The 18,209-nt window shown below is 35.0% G+C and overlaps 2 protein-coding genes across 5 annotated transcripts in view; one reads left to right on the top strand and one right to left on the bottom strand.

The window, feature by feature from the left end:
- The window catches only part of LOC145695210 (uncharacterized), a 135,647-nt gene that overhangs the window by 44,655 nt on the left and 72,783 nt on the right, over nt 1–18,209 (top strand). The gene's annotated exons all lie outside the window — the stretch shown is intronic.
- Nucleotides 1–18,209, bottom strand: part of LOC145695205 (N-acetylated-alpha-linked acidic dipeptidase 2-like) — a 148,516-nt gene that overhangs the window by 100,397 nt on the left and 29,910 nt on the right. For all 3 annotated transcript variants that reach the window (XM_081772192.1, XM_081772190.1, XM_081772191.1), the window contains exons 2-5: nt 15,179–15,414; nt 13,710–13,866; nt 12,556–12,676; nt 9,198–9,331 (exon numbers count right to left, since the gene is read on the bottom strand). In XM_081772192.1, coding sequence (XP_081628318.1) covers nt 9,198–9,331; nt 12,556–12,676; nt 13,710–13,866; nt 15,179–15,402 — 636 coding nt within the window. In that variant the 5' untranslated portion in view covers nt 15,403–15,414. The remainder of the gene's footprint in view (nt 1–9,197; nt 9,332–12,555; nt 12,677–13,709; nt 13,867–15,178; nt 15,415–18,209) is intronic.

Genomic DNA, 18,209 nt, shown 5'->3' with positions numbered 1-18,209 from the left:
GTGCGTGCGTGCATGTGCGTACATAAATTTAATCTCAGTAACATGTACAGTCTGTCCAGTAAACTTTGTAAGCAATAGTATCGAATATAGTTTAACTGCATTATGTATTTTGCATCTTAAACGATTTTCATAACCAACTTTCAACTCGTTACGAATTTAATCCTCCTCTACCCCGACTACTGTACCAGATGATGTTAATGATTGCAACCGAGATTAGTAGTGTTCTTGTTTCTTGTCTACTGCATATATATATATATATATATATATATATATATATATATATATATATATATATATATATATATATATATATATATATATATCGGGTGTTCTAAAAATGGCGCCCACGGACCACAGAGCAATATTCTACAGGTCAAAATAAAGCGAAAATGTTATATGATGGAATGCCCTCCGGGTCCTCCTTCAGCCGCTATGGGGAATTAAAATTTCACAATGTGGCAACGTCGCAGATTAACTTGGACCCATTAGCATTACTCTACCAATACAACAAAGCAGTTGAATCGATTACTACACTAATAAATTATGCTAGTATCAAGTAATATCGACTTTAGTTGCCATCTGGAAAGAATCGATATAACTATTTGATAGACTGGTACTTCTAATCTATGGTTCTTTATTTGAGACGTTGCCACAAAGTGCAATTTGTGTCTCTAGATGATGACTCGAAAGATATATATATATATATATATATATATATATATATATATATATATATATATATATATATATAGTTTTATTTTGACTTGTAGAATAATGCTCTGTAGTCCGTGGGCGCCATTTTTAGAACACCCTATATATACTTCTTTTCTGTTCAATTATTGCCTGAATTAATGCTTCTATTGTAACACTATGACTGGCAACGTCACACTTCTTTCCAATTACCATAGAGGTAACTGCCAGTGTAGAATCAAATTTGCTGGTCCGATTTGAAAAATCCCAACAGTTTATATTGAAAACCTATCATTTCTAGCAACTTTACTTCCTTTAAATGTTTTCCGTATTTCATTCAGAATAAAGTTGGCCTATGACAAAGGAGCTTTCTAAAAGTATTGGAGAAGTTTGAGAAAAGCCTTCGGGTCTCGTCCTAAACGAAGAGAAAATCCCAACCTACACCTCCTCGCGGGAGAAAGCGGGTAACGTCTTTGCCGGCTAACGTAGGTAGGGACCGACCGACTCCCGGGATAAGGAGTCAGCTTCTAGCAAGTGCCAATGGCCTTCTCGGAGGGCGGATGAGTGGGTGGAGATCAGGGCACCTTCTTGTCCTTAGGAGGGGAAACTGTCCTAAAAGGCGGATGAACCACTAGGTGGTCAACGGCATGGAGATGTGGAAAGGAAATGGGAATACTCCCACATTATATTTTTCCCAGAAGGGACGAAGGAGGAGAATAAATAAATATGATGGTTCTTTCTGAGGTAAAAAAATTCCGGAGGTAAAATAGTTCCCCGTTCGGATCTTCGGGTGGGGATTGCTCGAGAAGAATCATCAGAGGAGAAAATAATAGCGTTCATTTCAGCATAGGAACCTAGAACGTACGGACTGTACGACATGAGGGAAAACTTGAAAATTTAAAAGTGGAAATGGGCAAATGTAAAGTAGACATAGTGGGCTTGAGTGAAGTGAGATGGCTAGAGAAAGATGAGATGGTTTCGGGAAATTACAGAATATACTATTCGGGTGGCGATAAGGGCGAGAATGGTGTCGCGATAACAATAAAGAGCGAAGTAGCAAGAAGTATAACCAAAGTGGAATACTGCAGTGACCGCTTGATGTTTGTAAAACTGCATGCAAAACCAGTGGACTTTGTGATAATAGAAGACTGCTTGATGTTTGTAAAACTGCATGCAAAACCAGTGGATATTGTGATAATACAAGTGTATATGCCAACAACCGACCATGATGATAATGAAGTAGAAGTAATGTATGATCAGATTAGTGACATATTGCATGAGGAAGGAAGAGGTAAGGTCAACGCCGTAGTAATGGGAAATTTCAACAGTGTAGTAGAAGAAGGAGCTGCGAATAAGGTAGTGGAACTGGTTTAAGAAAACAAAACCCAGGCTGTACACGTGGAAAAGTCCAGGAGATAAAAAAACGCTACCAAATTGATTACATTCTTGTGAAGCAACGTTTCAGGAATAGTGTACGAGACGTGAAGACACTGCCAGGAGCGAACAATGATTCGGATCAAATCTCCAGGTGGCGGAAGTGCAAACCTGGTTAAAGTCGATCAAGAAGAATGGGAAGAGAAATCAAAAATGGAACTTGGAGCGACTAAGAAATATCGACGATGATGTGAAAGAAGAAATTGAAGAAAAATTCTGTGTGGTTGATAATATAGAGAATAGTTGGGGGAAAGTTGAACAGATTCTCCTTGACACACTCCACAATAACATTGGCAGGATGGAAAGAGCACCGAGAAAAGAATGGATAACTGAAGCAATGCTTAAGAAGATGGAGGAATGCAGAAGGACGAAAAATACGGACATCAAGGAATACAGAAGGCTGAATAATGAATTGAGAAGAGAAACGGACAAAGCCAAAGAAAAGTACATGAAACAGATATGTGAAGAAATAATGGAACTTCAACGGCGCACCAGATGTGATCTGATGTACCAGAAACCACAAGAATTAGGAGGGAAAGCTAACAAAAGTATACGAACGTTCGGCATCGAAGATCAACAAGTAACCACTGACCATCAAAGAATCCTTACAATTTGGGGGGAACACATAAAAAATCTGCATGATCAGAAGAACCGCCCCAAAGATATTGCGATCGAAGCAGAGGAAGAGGTGAATGATGATGAAAAAGGATCCCGTATATTGAAAAGTAAAGTAGTACTAGCAATCAAAGACATGTGAAGGAGAAAGGCCACTAAAGAAGACGACATACCAGTAGATTTCCTCAAGGGATTAGGAGACAATGCAATGAAAATACTGGGAGAATGGCCAAGGATTTTCTTGATGTTACAATGATTGCATTGCCCAAGAAAAATCAAGCAAAGAAGTGCAACGATCACAGAATCATTAACATGATTTTCCATACTGGAAAGATCATTGCAAGCATACTGAACAGATGGCTGGAAAGTAAGATAGATCAGAGGTTAGAAGAAGATCAGTTTGGATTTCGGAAATTAAAAGGCACTAGAGATGCTATTGGATTGATGAGAATTATATCAGCAAGAATTTTTGATGTAAAGAAAGAGTTGTTTGTGCTTCATCGATTGGCGAAAAGCTTTCGACCGAGTTAATTGGACGAAACTTCTGAAAATACTTAAAGAAATCGGAGTCAACTGGAGAGATCGACGACTCATTCAAAACCTGTACACAGGACAATGAGAGAAGCTGCGCTTGAATGAAGGAGAAATCAATAGTGTGGAGATTGGAAGAAAAAGACAAGGATGTAGTTTGTCGCCCCAATTATTCAACCTTTACAGTGAATGTTTAATGAAGGGAGCATTAATGGAAACTGGAGATTTCAAGATTGGGGATCAGATCATTAACAAGATCAGGTATACAGATGATACGGTCATAATAGCTAAAACCGAAGGAGAACTACAGGAGATGATTGACAAAATAGTTCACACAGGAAAACTGTATGGAATGGAAATTAACATCGAAAAGTCGAAAGTCATGAGAATATTGCATGGAAACACGCCCTTACGGATCAGAGTAGAACAAAGAGAACTTGAAAAGGTCCATAGTTTAAAGTATCTGGGAAGTATTTTGACAAGAGACGCTTACTGCACCAAAGAGAGCAGGTCAAGAATTGCCACAGCTAAAGAAGCATTCAACAAGAAAAGATCACTCTTAACTAGCAGGCTCAATATTGAACTTAAGAAGTTGGTCAAGTGGTATATATGGAGCATTGGACTGTAGGGTTCAGAGACTTGGACATTACGGAAGTTAGAGAAGAAATATTTGGGGAGCTTCGAAATGTGGTGTAGGATTAAGATGGAGAAGATAAAATGGACAGAGAGAGCAACAAACGAATATGTTTTAAAACGGATAGGAGAGAAGAGAAAAGAACACTTGTAGCCACCATCCTTCGTAGAAAGGCCAATTGGATTGGACAAATCTTGCGAAGAAATTGTCTTCTTCACACTGCCATAGAAGGAAAGATGGAAGGGAAGCGAGGAATAGGAAGAAGAAGAACACAGCTGATCGATGATTTGAAAGATAGGAAAAAATATTCGGAGTTAAAAGAGGAAGCTGAAGATCGACAAAAGTGGAAGAAACATTTCCAGGCCCAAATCTAAAATAATAATAAAAAAACATTAGTCCCAGGACCTGCCGAAAGGCAGAATACTTAATAATAATAATAATAATATTAATAATAGCAAGGGACTTTTGTTACAGCCTGTATATATAAAATCTTTGGATAACATCATATCCAAATACATTTTGATAATAATTTTGAGTTATATCTCAGTAATCATACTTATTGTTTTCTTGCAAGCGTTATAATAAAAAGATTGATGAGGGGTATACTTGTGCATCTTAACAGACACGTGATTATCGTACAAAATGAACTTTTTGGTTTGAAAAATTAGTTCCTTCTGATTTTCTCGGAAACTACGCATTACAATCCATAGCATTTTGTTCAGCTCAAAGAAATGCATCGACTGTACTGTACGTCTCATCTTTGGAACATCTTCCCATTATACGATTATAATTTTGTAGCGTTCAAGATTTTAAGAATTGAAAATATTGGAAAGTATTCTTTTATTCTGTCCAGACGATTATTTTTTTACTCATTTTACTTATTTCTTCTGTGTGATTATCGTAATATAACTTGCTTTGTAGAACTGAATTTATATTATACTAACGAGGTGCACAATATATTCCATATCCTACTTCCTTCCCTCTCAGTCACCATAGTCAATTATAGGAAGTAAACGATATTTATATTCTCTGGTAAAATATATATTATATTCCGCACCTCTACGTCCAGGTTCATAAGAAACATGTAATAATGGTAAAATTTCCCACCTTTTCAATCTCTGTTATTTGTATTTCCATAATTCACACAAATATTTTGTGCATCAAAAAGTTTCTATATATCAAATTTCGCAAAGCTCTATATTAGTTACAGGCCTACAATTTAAGAAAAACATTTGCACAAAATTTCCAGTTCCTAAGCGCTTTTGAAGATTTATTGATGAGGGAGTGAGTCAAGGTGTTTTGCGTTTCTATGTGTTAAAGTGATAAATGTATGTACCAACGATTGAATTTAACAGCTAAACTTGATAAATAAGTCATTTATGAAACATTAGCAGCTAAAATCTGAATACCACAATCTTCTAAAGCGGTTCACTCTTACAAACAAGTATCACACATTTTTTTAAAAAAGATTTGCATACTTTTATCTACTTTTTTATTACGACACTTGCAAGAAAACAGTAAGTATGATTACCGAGATATAACATAAAATTCTTATTATTTCTTATTTAACTATAATATTATCAATTCTTAACAGCAGGAGTAAATATATTAATAATTTTATCATTTTGTAGCAAAACTGAATAACAACCAAGCCAGAACTATATATATATACAAAAATTTTATATATATATATATATATAAAATTTTTGTAATAAAAGTCAAAAACTTACATTACAAAGTTGAAATCTGAATGCGTAATTAAAGAAATTATTTTAAATATTTTTGAAGCTATCGTTTATTTGTAGACTTGAATAGCCTTTAAAAAATAATTACGGTAATCGTAGCCAAGATGTAGAATCTCTCTTTCATTATATGAATGGACTCTCCCTCTATCATTAAGAAATATTCACAAGCGAATGAGTTACTATCATTGGGTACTTTAAGTAATATATTCATCTTTACGTATCTGTTAATTTAAGATTTTAATAATCATAAATGGTTTGGTACAAATCATGGGCGGATCCAGGGGGGCAATCGCCCCGATCGCCCCCCTCCCTAAAAGAGGAAGCTTTCTTATTTTATATATAGAAATAAAATTCATCCCAAAGTTTGGAGCCCTTAAAAGTAACAGTATGACAACCCACCGCCCCTCCCTCAGAAGTCGGTCCTGGATCCGCCCCTGGTACAAATGTACTTTTCCATACATTAAGTACTCTACGAACGATCTATTCTATTCTATAAACATCTATGAAAGGTGAATTTATATCGCGGAAATCCATGTTGATAACCAATGTTTTTAAATTGTATCAAAGACAATTGTATAAAATTGTAAAATTTCAATAGTTACAGTATAAACTGCAATGAAGATGGAATGAACGTAAGTTCGACATTACCTGTATCAACTTGGTATTTTAAACACTTGTATTGTTAGGAAGACTAGCTTGAGACTGACGTGGAATTGTTTACTTAAAAATCATATTCTTATTGTGTGGAGAAGAAAAACAACTATAGTGCAATTACAAACTAAACCAACTTTTCTTATCAGCAGTAGCAGTGTCAAAATAGTATTAACGGGCGTCCACGGACTGACAATACGTCGAATGTTGACATCGTTACAAAGAGTTAACCTCTTTCCATAGTCACCAGTAGTCGGACTAACCTACCTCTTCTTGAATGATGATCTACTCTTCCAAAGGTCTCGTCCTTCGTAGAAAAAAAAATATTTGTGTGCAGGATATAGCTATAACAGCCCGGCTATTTGAAGCGATCGCAAAGCGTATTTATTGCTCATGCGTATGCTTGGAATACGCGGACCATGTATTTAAATTTGGGTGGCTAAACATAAACGCGAAAGCAATAAAATCTGTGAGAAAACGTCGGCTCGAGCGTATTTGGTGCGGATCGGAACAATAGACCGCCTGCTGTTTAAAAGATTTCAAAAGGAAGGACAAAAAGGAAAGACGTGTTGCCAGGCAAGGGGATTGTAGCAAGAAACATCTGCTTGGAAGACGCTTTGTGCAGGGATTGGAACTCTGCTATTATAAAGTATGTGTGTGTATAACAAAAGAAAATTCACAAAAATAGAAGGAAATTCCGAAAAATTAGCTAATCACAGAAAAATCTATGTAACACGGTGATTTCTCGTGATACACTTAATTGACAGTTAGCTGGTGCCATGGTAATCTATAAGCAAAATATTTGGCTTTAGGCAAAAGATAAAACAGCGAAATAACTTGAATTTGAGCCCCTATCTCCGAAGCTATCTCCACCCCCAAACAGATAACCACAAGTGTAATCACAAAGAGAAATTTTCAGTTGTGTTTGAAAACGTGTCCTATGTACACCTCCAATCATGGTTAGTGTGTTTAACACAGAGGCGTTTATAATCAAAATACAAAATAGGCCATGCCTATATGATTTAAGAGATCCGAACTACATGAATCGTGACTTAAAAATAAAAATGTGGAGAGAAGTGGCTGCGATATTTGTTCCAGACTGGGAGGGAATGGAACGGAATTCTCAGAATGAAGAAGGTAAGAATATTCTTATTTTATGATTTCATTTAATACTGTTAAGTAGAGCTACATCGAGCCAAATTGTATGTTCACTATGAATAATAATAATAATAATAATAATAATAATAATAATAATAATAATAATAATAATAATAATAATAATAATAATAATAATAATAACTTTGTTACAGTTGTGCCAACTTCCAATATACCTAATATATACCGAAAGGGCCAGAGCCGGCTATGCGGCATTTTATGGGGTGGATATGTTAGATTATGGAACAATTGCCCTTAGATGGTCTAAGCCATAGATGTGTGCACAAGAGAAAGGAGGAAAATGCCACCTCTAATAGTTTGGCACTTAGATATATCAAAATGTTTTAAACAGCAAAGACCATAATTTTAAATTGGGATTCAATACATCTTATTCTCTTTCCAGTCTTTGAAATGACCGAAAAACTACGTTGCCAAATTATTTCGAAACTTAGTTTTCTAAAACAAACACATAATGTTTCAGTTTCCAGACATTTCTTTCCATGCAGCTTAGAAATATTCCTGGGAAAGATATGTTTATTTTATTTTATTTATTTATTTTAACTGCAACTGCTCGTGTTTTATCAACTTTGTTCTGAAACTGAAAATAAGGTGTTAAAATTGGTAGAGAGTATGAACTTCAGAATTAGCCAAAATCATGAGAAGAAAAAAATTAAAAGATTAAACCAGAGAATTGGTTAAAAATATCATGATGTAAATTTTATACTTGGTGGCTTGGAATTTAGCGGTCCTTTCAGCACCGAAGCTATACAAGATGTGAACCTACAGTTTAAGGTGGAATCTAAACAACCTTCATGCGCTGAAACTTTTCAATGATCTCCCACAGGATTCGAATCCGGAATCCCATTCTCCAAAGGCACGTGCATAGCTAGTAAAGTATAAAGTAGTGTAAATGTTGGAATTTATTGATTGGGGTCTAATATTTGTTTTCGATACAGAGGATATCTTTAAAAAAATGCCTCTTGCTCCGTCTCTTTCGATTATATCAGCGAGGCTACATCAGACGTGAACTACAGCTCAACGTGGTACCCTAACCACATACCCTCCTGCCTAGAATCGAATGCAGGTCTACCACGCCAAAGACACGTACGCTTACCGCTTAGTCACGAAGGAGCTCCATATATTGATGGAAACGAGACCGAGACTAATACGATGTTTTTCAACTCGAAACGAGACCGAGAGTGTATTGAGTTTCATCTCGTCTCTATACCATTCCTAACATACATACACATCTTTTTTATACAGATACACAGATTAATATGGATGTAGGAATAAATTGAAAAAACAACAATCTAACACCAACTGAATTGTTTTCCAAGTTTGATTAAGATAAAGTAAGCTGTTTTGGTCGTTTACTTTGTCTGTACTTAGTTTCCTCTGCATCTTTTTTTTTTCTTTACATAAGAAGAAACTGCAGCTAACACCAATACTTCTTCGATAACTTTCATATCTTCTCACAAGAAACCAACTGAAGCAGGTCATTCTCATTCTACACTTCTGGCGCGGGAAATGAAAAGAAAAGACCTGGAAACCCTGACTGGCTCATAGTATGATTTACAACTCTGGTGAAACTAAAATTACCGTGTAGCCACGTAGGCCGCGTTCGCTGTGGGGGGTAACACTTTCTCGACTAGCCTAGTACTAAAAGCAATAGAATTAAAGTACTATAATAGAAGATATATTTTTATGATCTTGTTTGTTAAAAGGAATTATTGTGAACTTACTTTGTTACCTCGGAAGATTTTCCCGTACCGTGCGATGCAAATCTTTCCTGCTACGTCAATCCCTAAATCCTTTAATTCATCGAAATCTTCTACGCGACCATAGTTAACGTAAACAACCTGTCCTTCTACAGTGCCTAGAAAAGAGAAATCATAAATTTATATTTATGTTATTACAATGTCATAAATATATTTAATTGATATACAATTCAACTCACTTCAAAGTGTTTGATCTAACGAATTCGTAAACGAAACCTAAGCTTTAACAAAAACATTGATTTTATAGGATACTTAGTGAAGCAGGATTAATTAAATTAATGCCACTGTAATTTAATTTTACTTACAGAATGTTGAAAACTGGATTCTAATTTTGATATTATTTTGTATATGTAACAATTTTATAGTACTACTAAATAATTTATCAACAAATGACACATAAAAGTAGATAATATTTTTCATTGTTTTTGTATCATTTTATCTTATGAAGACCGTAATTTTAATATTCATTTGAATGAAATCTGTGAAGAATAAAAAAAAAGCTGAAGTCTGTATTGAAATGTGAAAATTGATTCTGTCATACTACACAGTAGATAAAGGTGAATGTTTCAAGGTTTCGTTAGTTAAGTAATTCTTTTTCTTTTGCGGATTTCCTAAGATTTTTAAATTTTCATTTATTTAATACAACAGGAGACAAAAATTGGGCGAAACTGCCCTCTTATGTAACACTAATCAAAGCCTTTACCAGGAGGCGAACCTAGGACCTTCGGTATCTCTCTTGAATTAATTATTGTTTATTCTGATTTTGACTACTTATTTGTTTTAATATTTGGTTTTATAATTTGTATTTGGGTACAACGATACACTATTTATAACGATAAACTACATTTTTTTTTAGAAAAATTTTCACTTTACTCTTTCCAAGTTTTGATAATATTTCAAGAGTTAGGTTTATCAAAACTCATATATAATTACTCTGTCTGTCTGTGTGTTCGTCCGAAGACAAAATTTCAAGAACACATCAATTTTTGCCAGGATGTAGAAAGTCAAAAACTAGGAATGGAGTTCATTGACGGAGATGATCCATCCAATTGATCCCAAGATATGGACAATCAAAAATCGGTTCCCCCATATATTCCTTTGGAAGTAATTATTGATATCATCCTTGCCTGATCGACTACCTGCAATACTGTCGATATTATTGGGATAGTATTATCTCAGGATATAAAATACTATTTTGTCGGTGGAATACAACTTTAAAAGGAAAGTAAATTATTTTTTGCTTGACAAATCTAAAGACTAAAATATTTTTCTATTTTCCAGTATTCATTCATCTGACTAAAGATTTTGAGTGAAGAATGGAAGGGGAGGAGAAATGCAAAATTTAAACTTGAATTTTTATGTTGTGTTCAGTGGTAAATCAAACTCATTCTCGTTGTGTACACTGTGACACTGCTGGTTGTTCAGTAAGAATAAGAAGTTTCTGTGACTTAATTATGGAGTGCGTTAGTACAAAAGGTATCTGATTCTAGTTATGCCAACTTTAGGATGAACAATATCGTGGGTTTTCTCTTGGTCTTCCGATTTGTTCGTTAACTCACAGAGTCGAACAGAAACCAAAACAAAGTTTTTCAGAAAACATGTTAACATGTAATAATAACGGACGAAACGTGAAAATGGGGATATATTTCTAACATGATGCGGAACATCACATGGATAAGATTAAGATACCTTAGAATTTCTTCATTCTTCTGATAGAACTGACAAAAAAAAAAAAAAAAAAAAAAAAAACTCAAATCAGAGTGGTCGGCTACAGGATTCGAATCCAGCAGTCAATGATCATGAAGCAAGAAATGAGAAAGAAAAAACATTAGCATATGCTTGATTGAACGCAACTTTTTTAAAAGAATATATCCGGAATCAATGCATACTGATTGTGTGTACTAATCATGACAACTTGGCTGTGTACACGGACCATTTACAATATTCTTTTGTCCTTTTTCCAAAATATAAACGTAATAGGATGTATTACACATGATTTTTAAATGTCCATCATAGAGCATCGTACACTGATTTAAACATAAACATAGTTCTTGATATTACGACACACTGATCTTGGAGTGAAATGAAGTTATGAATGATCTATTTTAATGGAAGAACTATTTCAATGGAAGAGTAAAGATTTTAAAAAATCAGAGTAAGGTAAACACTACGATTATAATACAGAATATACTCGCTATACGCGACTTAATTCAGAGTTCCCTCATAGCTATATGCTTATCGTATCCCTTTTTGTCACGGCAGACTTCTATTACTAGAAGGAGCTCGTGTATTTCGGAAGTCACGTTAAGCTATATGTCTACGTCTCATACAACCTCACTGCTGAATGGAATGCTAAACCCCAACTCAATGAACCAATGACTCAATTCATCACATTTCATTAAGATTTAACAATCTCATCTCATAGAGATGTTCCTCAGGGATATATATACATGCCTTTTAACATTCCCTCACCTTATAACTGTCTTCCCTCACGCATTCTTTATTCCGCGCTCTTACTCACACCACACTTTATCTAATGTAGCAAAAATGTCACATATATCCGTTACCACCATTTCACTTCGCTTCATGTATGTCGTCCTTACACATCCTTTACCTCACAAAATTCTGACCTCATCTACTCTTCGCCCTACCTCATAACCGTGATCAGTGGTAGATCGTTCACCTCTGGTGCATGGGGTCCCTGGTTCGATCCCAACTCGCGCCAAATGAATTTTGTGGTGGACAAACACCGTGTGCGTGGATATTCTCGGGGTTCTCCCGTTTCCTCCCACTTTATTCATTCCACCATTTCATTCATTTCTCATTACCACCGTCTTCTTTAGCCTTCCTGACATAACCGTGGAACATAAAACTTAGAGACTTCATTTGTCATATCCGTGAGGTAAGTTTGTTTTCGATGTTCCGTTTCCAATATTGTGAGTACATGGGACTTTAAAAGTGGATTTTCAACTATATGCTCACTTCCACGGAGATGATTAGGGATTTGACCTACTGTAGTGCGTTCGATGTTAGTTCGCATGCTCATCGAACGATGTCTTCCAAACCTACGTACTCTACCTAGAGGAGTACCTATATAGGCTATTAGTTTTCGTTTACCTGTTGTACTACGAAAAGTCCTCACCAATGTGCACTTTTAATAATAAACTGTTAATATTTTGGTGCAATAAATGTAGAAATATGGTATTACTACTCCTATTTCTTTTTTTATTAGACGTCTAGATTTGTAGTAGATGAGATTTTCCTTTATTAAAATTAGAAATGTATATCTACATCTATAGCAGGATCTCAATTTGATATTTACCATTGGGGGAATATCCATTGAAAGCGTCGACGAAATCTGCTGAAAAATCTCCTTCTCTCAGTTGCTTTTCCATGTGTGAGGTTGTGAATATAACTGAATCATTTGCATCCAGAACTTCAATCTGAAATTAAATTATTTATTTAATGTTTCAGGCATATTTAACTACAAGATAAAATATTTAATATAAAGTAACCTATAATTTTAATATTTTAAAAGGAAATACATGGAGAATTATTAATTAAAACCTCCATCAATCAGTGTTTGAGGACTATCTCTGAGCTGTAGGATCAAGAAATCTTAACCTTAAACTCGTACGTTATTAGTTTTGGAACAATAACAGATTTTCTCGAGCTTCTTTTGTTTCCTCATATTTCCCTTGAGGTTTTCTCGTTCTACCTTCGTTCAAATAGGCTCAGGAATTCACCAGGTCTCTGGGAGGCGAATAAAAGCGTCTGGAGCACCGACGTTTCCACGGTCTATATAACCGAGACAGAGCTCTTTCAATAAAAACAGACATGCATTTCGAACTCTTGTCTCGTGTGCATCTCTAATCTCAAGAAATCATTTTTCTGTTCTTTATTATTTTTCAAAAGTAATTTCTTTAATGAAGACTTCGATGGGAGAAACATTGAGTTGATCTTGAGTTTAACGTCCCTTTCAGATCTACTGATTAACGCGGAATCCGAACCACATGAGCTCGGCCGGGGATCGAACCCGGGTCTCTCACGAGAAAGACGCATACGCTAACCGCTTACCCACGAATGAGCTCAGAAATATTATATCATCATTGAAAACCTACAGTCTACTCCTAACTGAGCTCTCAGGTGGGCAGATCCCACGTTAAGCTGTAGGTTCACGTCTCATACAGCATTGCTGCTGAAAGGGATGCTACACTGAAAATCAAATCAAATCATAACTGAGCTTTCACAACCACTAATTTTGTATGTAACGTAGTAAATCTGGAGAATTTGTAACCCTGCATATATCTATGGATATAGGTCTCCCTCTAACTAAATTACTAATACACTCTTTCAGGTATCAAATCAGAGGATTTCTAAATCTATTTTCGCAGTATGTTATACACTTGATCCTATTGTCATACGTAACCCCTAATAACTCAAGTTAACAAATAAAATATTGAAAATCAACATTACCTTGTTAGGATTTTCTTTGTCTGGGTATGAAAGTAGAATGTCATAGGGAACCAAATGAACGTTCTCTAAGCCTTCGTTTTTCCATTTATCGTGGATGAACTTTGCTTGTTCGTTGTCAGTCTCCGAACCTGCTAAATGGGGCTTCTCCGTTAAGTACCTGAAAGATGGAAATTACAATACAGTAAGAAAGATATGGAAATACATTTCGTATTGCAAGTAATCCTTATTGTATTCGTGAATATTAAGCATGTTTCTCTTCATAATTGAAAGATGGTCTCAGCTCTTATCAAAACATTAGTTACCATTTTAGTAAAGTAATAGTTACATCACGGAAGTACGAACATAAAACGGGGAGGGCACCGTGGCTAAGTGGAAACGCGGCTACCTGGTACATCTGGTGCGAGGAGTCACTGGTTCAAACCCCAGCCATTTGAGATTATAGTGGACAATGTTGTGTCCGTTTGTTTTCTCGTGGTTCTCCCGTTTCCTCCCACAGTTTCTTTTCAATGATTTTTTCATAATCATTCATTCTCGTTGGTCATCCGTCTTCTACTTTTGTCAATATGTAATAATATTTGATTATTTTTAGACATTTTGAGCAAATTTTCTTTACATTTGGTATTTTACTCGTACTTTCATTGTTAAGTTACTTGAACATCTCTCTTTGATTTGAGCTAAGTAATGGGGTTTGAAAATGCAAAAGTACTTATCTTATTGTAGTGTGTATTTATCAAGTACAAAATATAAGAAAACATGAATAAACATGTGGACAGCATCGTTAACTTTCGGCTAGTTTGGTTCTCTTGTACTCCTATGGCCAGCATGCATGGATGCTCAATTTACTCATATTTGTAGATACAAACTCTACTGCAAACGATAAGTAGTGGGAATTTGAATCTAACTTTAATGGTACCATAATCTGGGTATTGCATAATTAAGTACAGAGAAAATACAATCACTGGGATATAAAATACAGTTCATCCATGACGGAGACCAAGAGCCTTGCATCTGACGTTTTCATTAAACATCACAATCAATCAATATAGGTAAAATTGTGCTTTAAGAATGTTTAAGAATAATGAAATAATTATAATTAGAGTGCATTGATTATTGCGAACAATGTTCAAAAGTATTAAACTATTTTTCCATACTTTTACAAGTGTAAGTCATATGGTTCACTGACTAATAATATCTCCTTTATGTTATGCCAAATTTGATCATGAGATGTATTCAATCCCTGCGTGAATCCACAGCATGGATTAACCCTTCTAAACTGAGCTTACCAAGACATACGCTTTATTGAGATTGGGGAAAATATTCTGATTCTGAAGCTGTTGATATTCCTATTAATTACTAATCAATCATTCAATCACCAACATATGAAGAAGGTAGATAATAATTGGACGGCAATTGTTTATTCCATTAAAATTTTGTGCCTACATTTCAACATACATTTTAATTGTACTTACTGTAACACTGAGCGTAGGTTGTCTCTATTCACTTGATCCAGGAGCTCCTTGGTGTAATGTAAGTTGGAGCTGAGGGGATCTCGAGTTAACTTTCGTGAAATGGAAAGTCTTTGTTGATCGTCATTGGACAGCTGAGCACTGAAATAACCAATGACTACTCCGATGGCTAGAGCAATTGCGAAATGCAGTAGAAAGAATCCAACTTTTGTAGCGAATGAAACCATAGTTAGTTCTAACTAAAATGAAAAACAAAACATTCATAAGAAATTAAGAAATACATTTTCCTGACAGATCAAATTTTATTCAAAATAGGCACTTAAGGCAGTATCAGATTTCTTACACATAGTATATATAGATAAGCATGTTCAAAGATATTTGAAAGAACTCAGGTATAGTAAAGTGTCTAGCACTTGACTTTCTAAGTACAAAACGTTAACTACAGTAGATACCCTGTGGCTACAAATATTCTTTGGATTTATACCTCAATTCTATCCCACTTCTCGTACAATCTAATTGGTGGAAAGAAAGATCTATAAAGGAACAACTCTGCTTACTGATATTTGCAGTTCCCTCGTACGCTTTTTTTATATACTAGCAGAAGTGTATATATATATATATATATATATATATATATATATATATATATATATATATATATATATATATATATATATAGAGAGAGAGAGAGAGAGAGAGAGAGAGAGAGAGAGATTAGATAGATATAGATATAGATATGATATAATGCATAGTTTCACAGCTAGGGCTGTCCAAAATCGCAAAGCAGCCAAATTTCAAGAGGCCCTATTTCGAATTAGAGAGACTGTGGATGGTAGTCCTAATCAGCGTAAAGGAAGTCACGCATACGCAATCCAAAAATGCATATTTCATTAATATTCAATGGGTGTAAAGATATATATATATTACCTGCAGGGGGTAATTCCCAGACATACCAACAACCGAATTTTGAGATACGCTCTGATTTTATCATAGGTCCAATGTAGGCAAACGATAAGCCTTGATAGCAGTGAATACGGAATCCTTTGGCGCAATGTCGAAAGTGTTAAGGATCGTCAGCAGCACGGTCTCTCGTACTCGGGAAAAAGCATGATGCGATGTTTTCTTTCACAGTTGTAAGTGAAAAAAACGTGAAATATACCGTGACGAAATACATATCATCACACGTTATTCCGAACACAAAGAAACATGGAGTTGTCGGTTTATAACACTTCTGCCTTCCCTTCGAAGCATTGGATGTCCATTGTTGTCAAGGTTTACCTCCTGCCTACTTTGGACCCTTCTTGAAATTAGGGTATATCTGAAAACTCTACTGAAAACATATCTGAGAATTACACACTGTAGGGAATACCCTCTACCCCTATTGACAATTAATGAAATATGCACTTTTGGATTGTATATGCGTAGCTTCCTTTACGCTAATATGAACCACTATTTCTGGAATTCGAAATAAGGCCTATTGAAATTTGGCTTTTTTGCGATTTTGGACAACCTCAGCTCTGAAACTATGCACTTTTCGCAATAGGTCCATATGAATTTTTTGTCTTATTTTGATGTGAGAAATCATCTCTTACAGTTTGTTGGTATAGTTCATTAACACCCTGTATATATATTCCTTATTTATATGGGGAAAAATAAATTTAGGAATTTCCTTGGACTCACCCCCTAAAATGGTTCCATATGGGACAAAATTAAGCAAGGAGAAAAATTAGACCCATTGAATAATTTTAAACGGTGCCCCAAACGACCTAAAATTTTGAATGCGTTTACAATACATAGTATATGGGGAAAATCTGGATTAAACTCTTGTAATTTACAAACGGCTTAAGGGAATGGAAAGATATCTTGGATAATGGAACTAGAGGAAATAAACAACCTAATTTTGTATAGCATTATTATGGCGGCCATCTTGAAGTCCGCCATCTTGAATTCAGATCAAACTTTTCAAATAGGGAGAGGGTCATGTTACATATCATTTTGAGGTGGCGTTTTCTCAGAAGCACAAATCTTGTATTATTTTCAAGCTACCAATAATCTTGTAAGAATTATTACGTGTAAAAAACGAAATGCTTCGATGTAATGTTATTTTATTGTAGTTATGGACCACAGATTTGTAAGAATTTTGGAAGTATTTTACATAAACTGGAAACAAACTACTAGAGAAAGTTAAATCTTTGTTTCCTCATGAACTACCAATAAGTTTTTCCATCAAGATGATTCATAGACCATTATGAGGAAAAAGAAAAAATATAACATGGAAGAAATTGAAATATTCCTTATTTATGTAGTACTGTAGCTTTGGGGTAAGTTTTCAATAGGTTTTCAATCTTATATACTACAATACTACAGTTCACCTTTGTCACATCTAGGAAAAGATTATCTATGAGAATTCACTATGTGCAAAAGAAACTGTTTCTGATACTCATTTTTCGTAAAAACGATTTTGTAATCTTCTGTTAGTTTCACTCCCCTTTCTGCTGCATCGTTTATTACGGAGATGAATTTAACTATTGTCTTTCCTTGAAGATAGTCATTGTTATCTGACCATGAAATCGGATCACACTCAACAAACCCTTTGGGTATTTTAAATCTCACGAGAAAAAATTGTTTGTTGTATCAAAATCACTGATTTCTCTTTTCGCAAGAATTTTTATGGTATTATCCTTGCGTCAAGCCTCTTTTCTGCTTCACGGTTTTTCCTTACAGTTTTAATTCTTTCAACCAGTTTTTGTTTTTCCACTATGTTAAGTTAATCATCAAAAAACTCTAATGCTACGTATTCCTCCTTCAAGTACCAGAGATGCCGAGAAAATTTAGAAAGAGCCACTTCAGATAATTCATTATCTATTTGCCTATAACTGTACAAAGCTTTCAAAAATACAGGTCTTGTAATGATGAATGGGATACTTGGTCACATTTAAATCAAGCTTGGACATATAGTCGTATCAGAAAAATTCATGCTCTCCGAAGACCCGTTTCTATTTGCTTCGTTAAACGAAAATGTTGGCGAAAGAGA

This window comes from Thermobia domestica, chromosome 9 (assembly GCF_964235325.1).
Source record: "Thermobia domestica chromosome 9, izTheDome1.hap1.1, whole genome shotgun sequence".
Classification (NCBI taxonomy): Eukaryota; Metazoa; Arthropoda; class Insecta; order Zygentoma; family Lepismatidae; genus Thermobia; species Thermobia domestica.
This window is presented reverse-complemented; position numbering and strand designations above follow the sequence as displayed.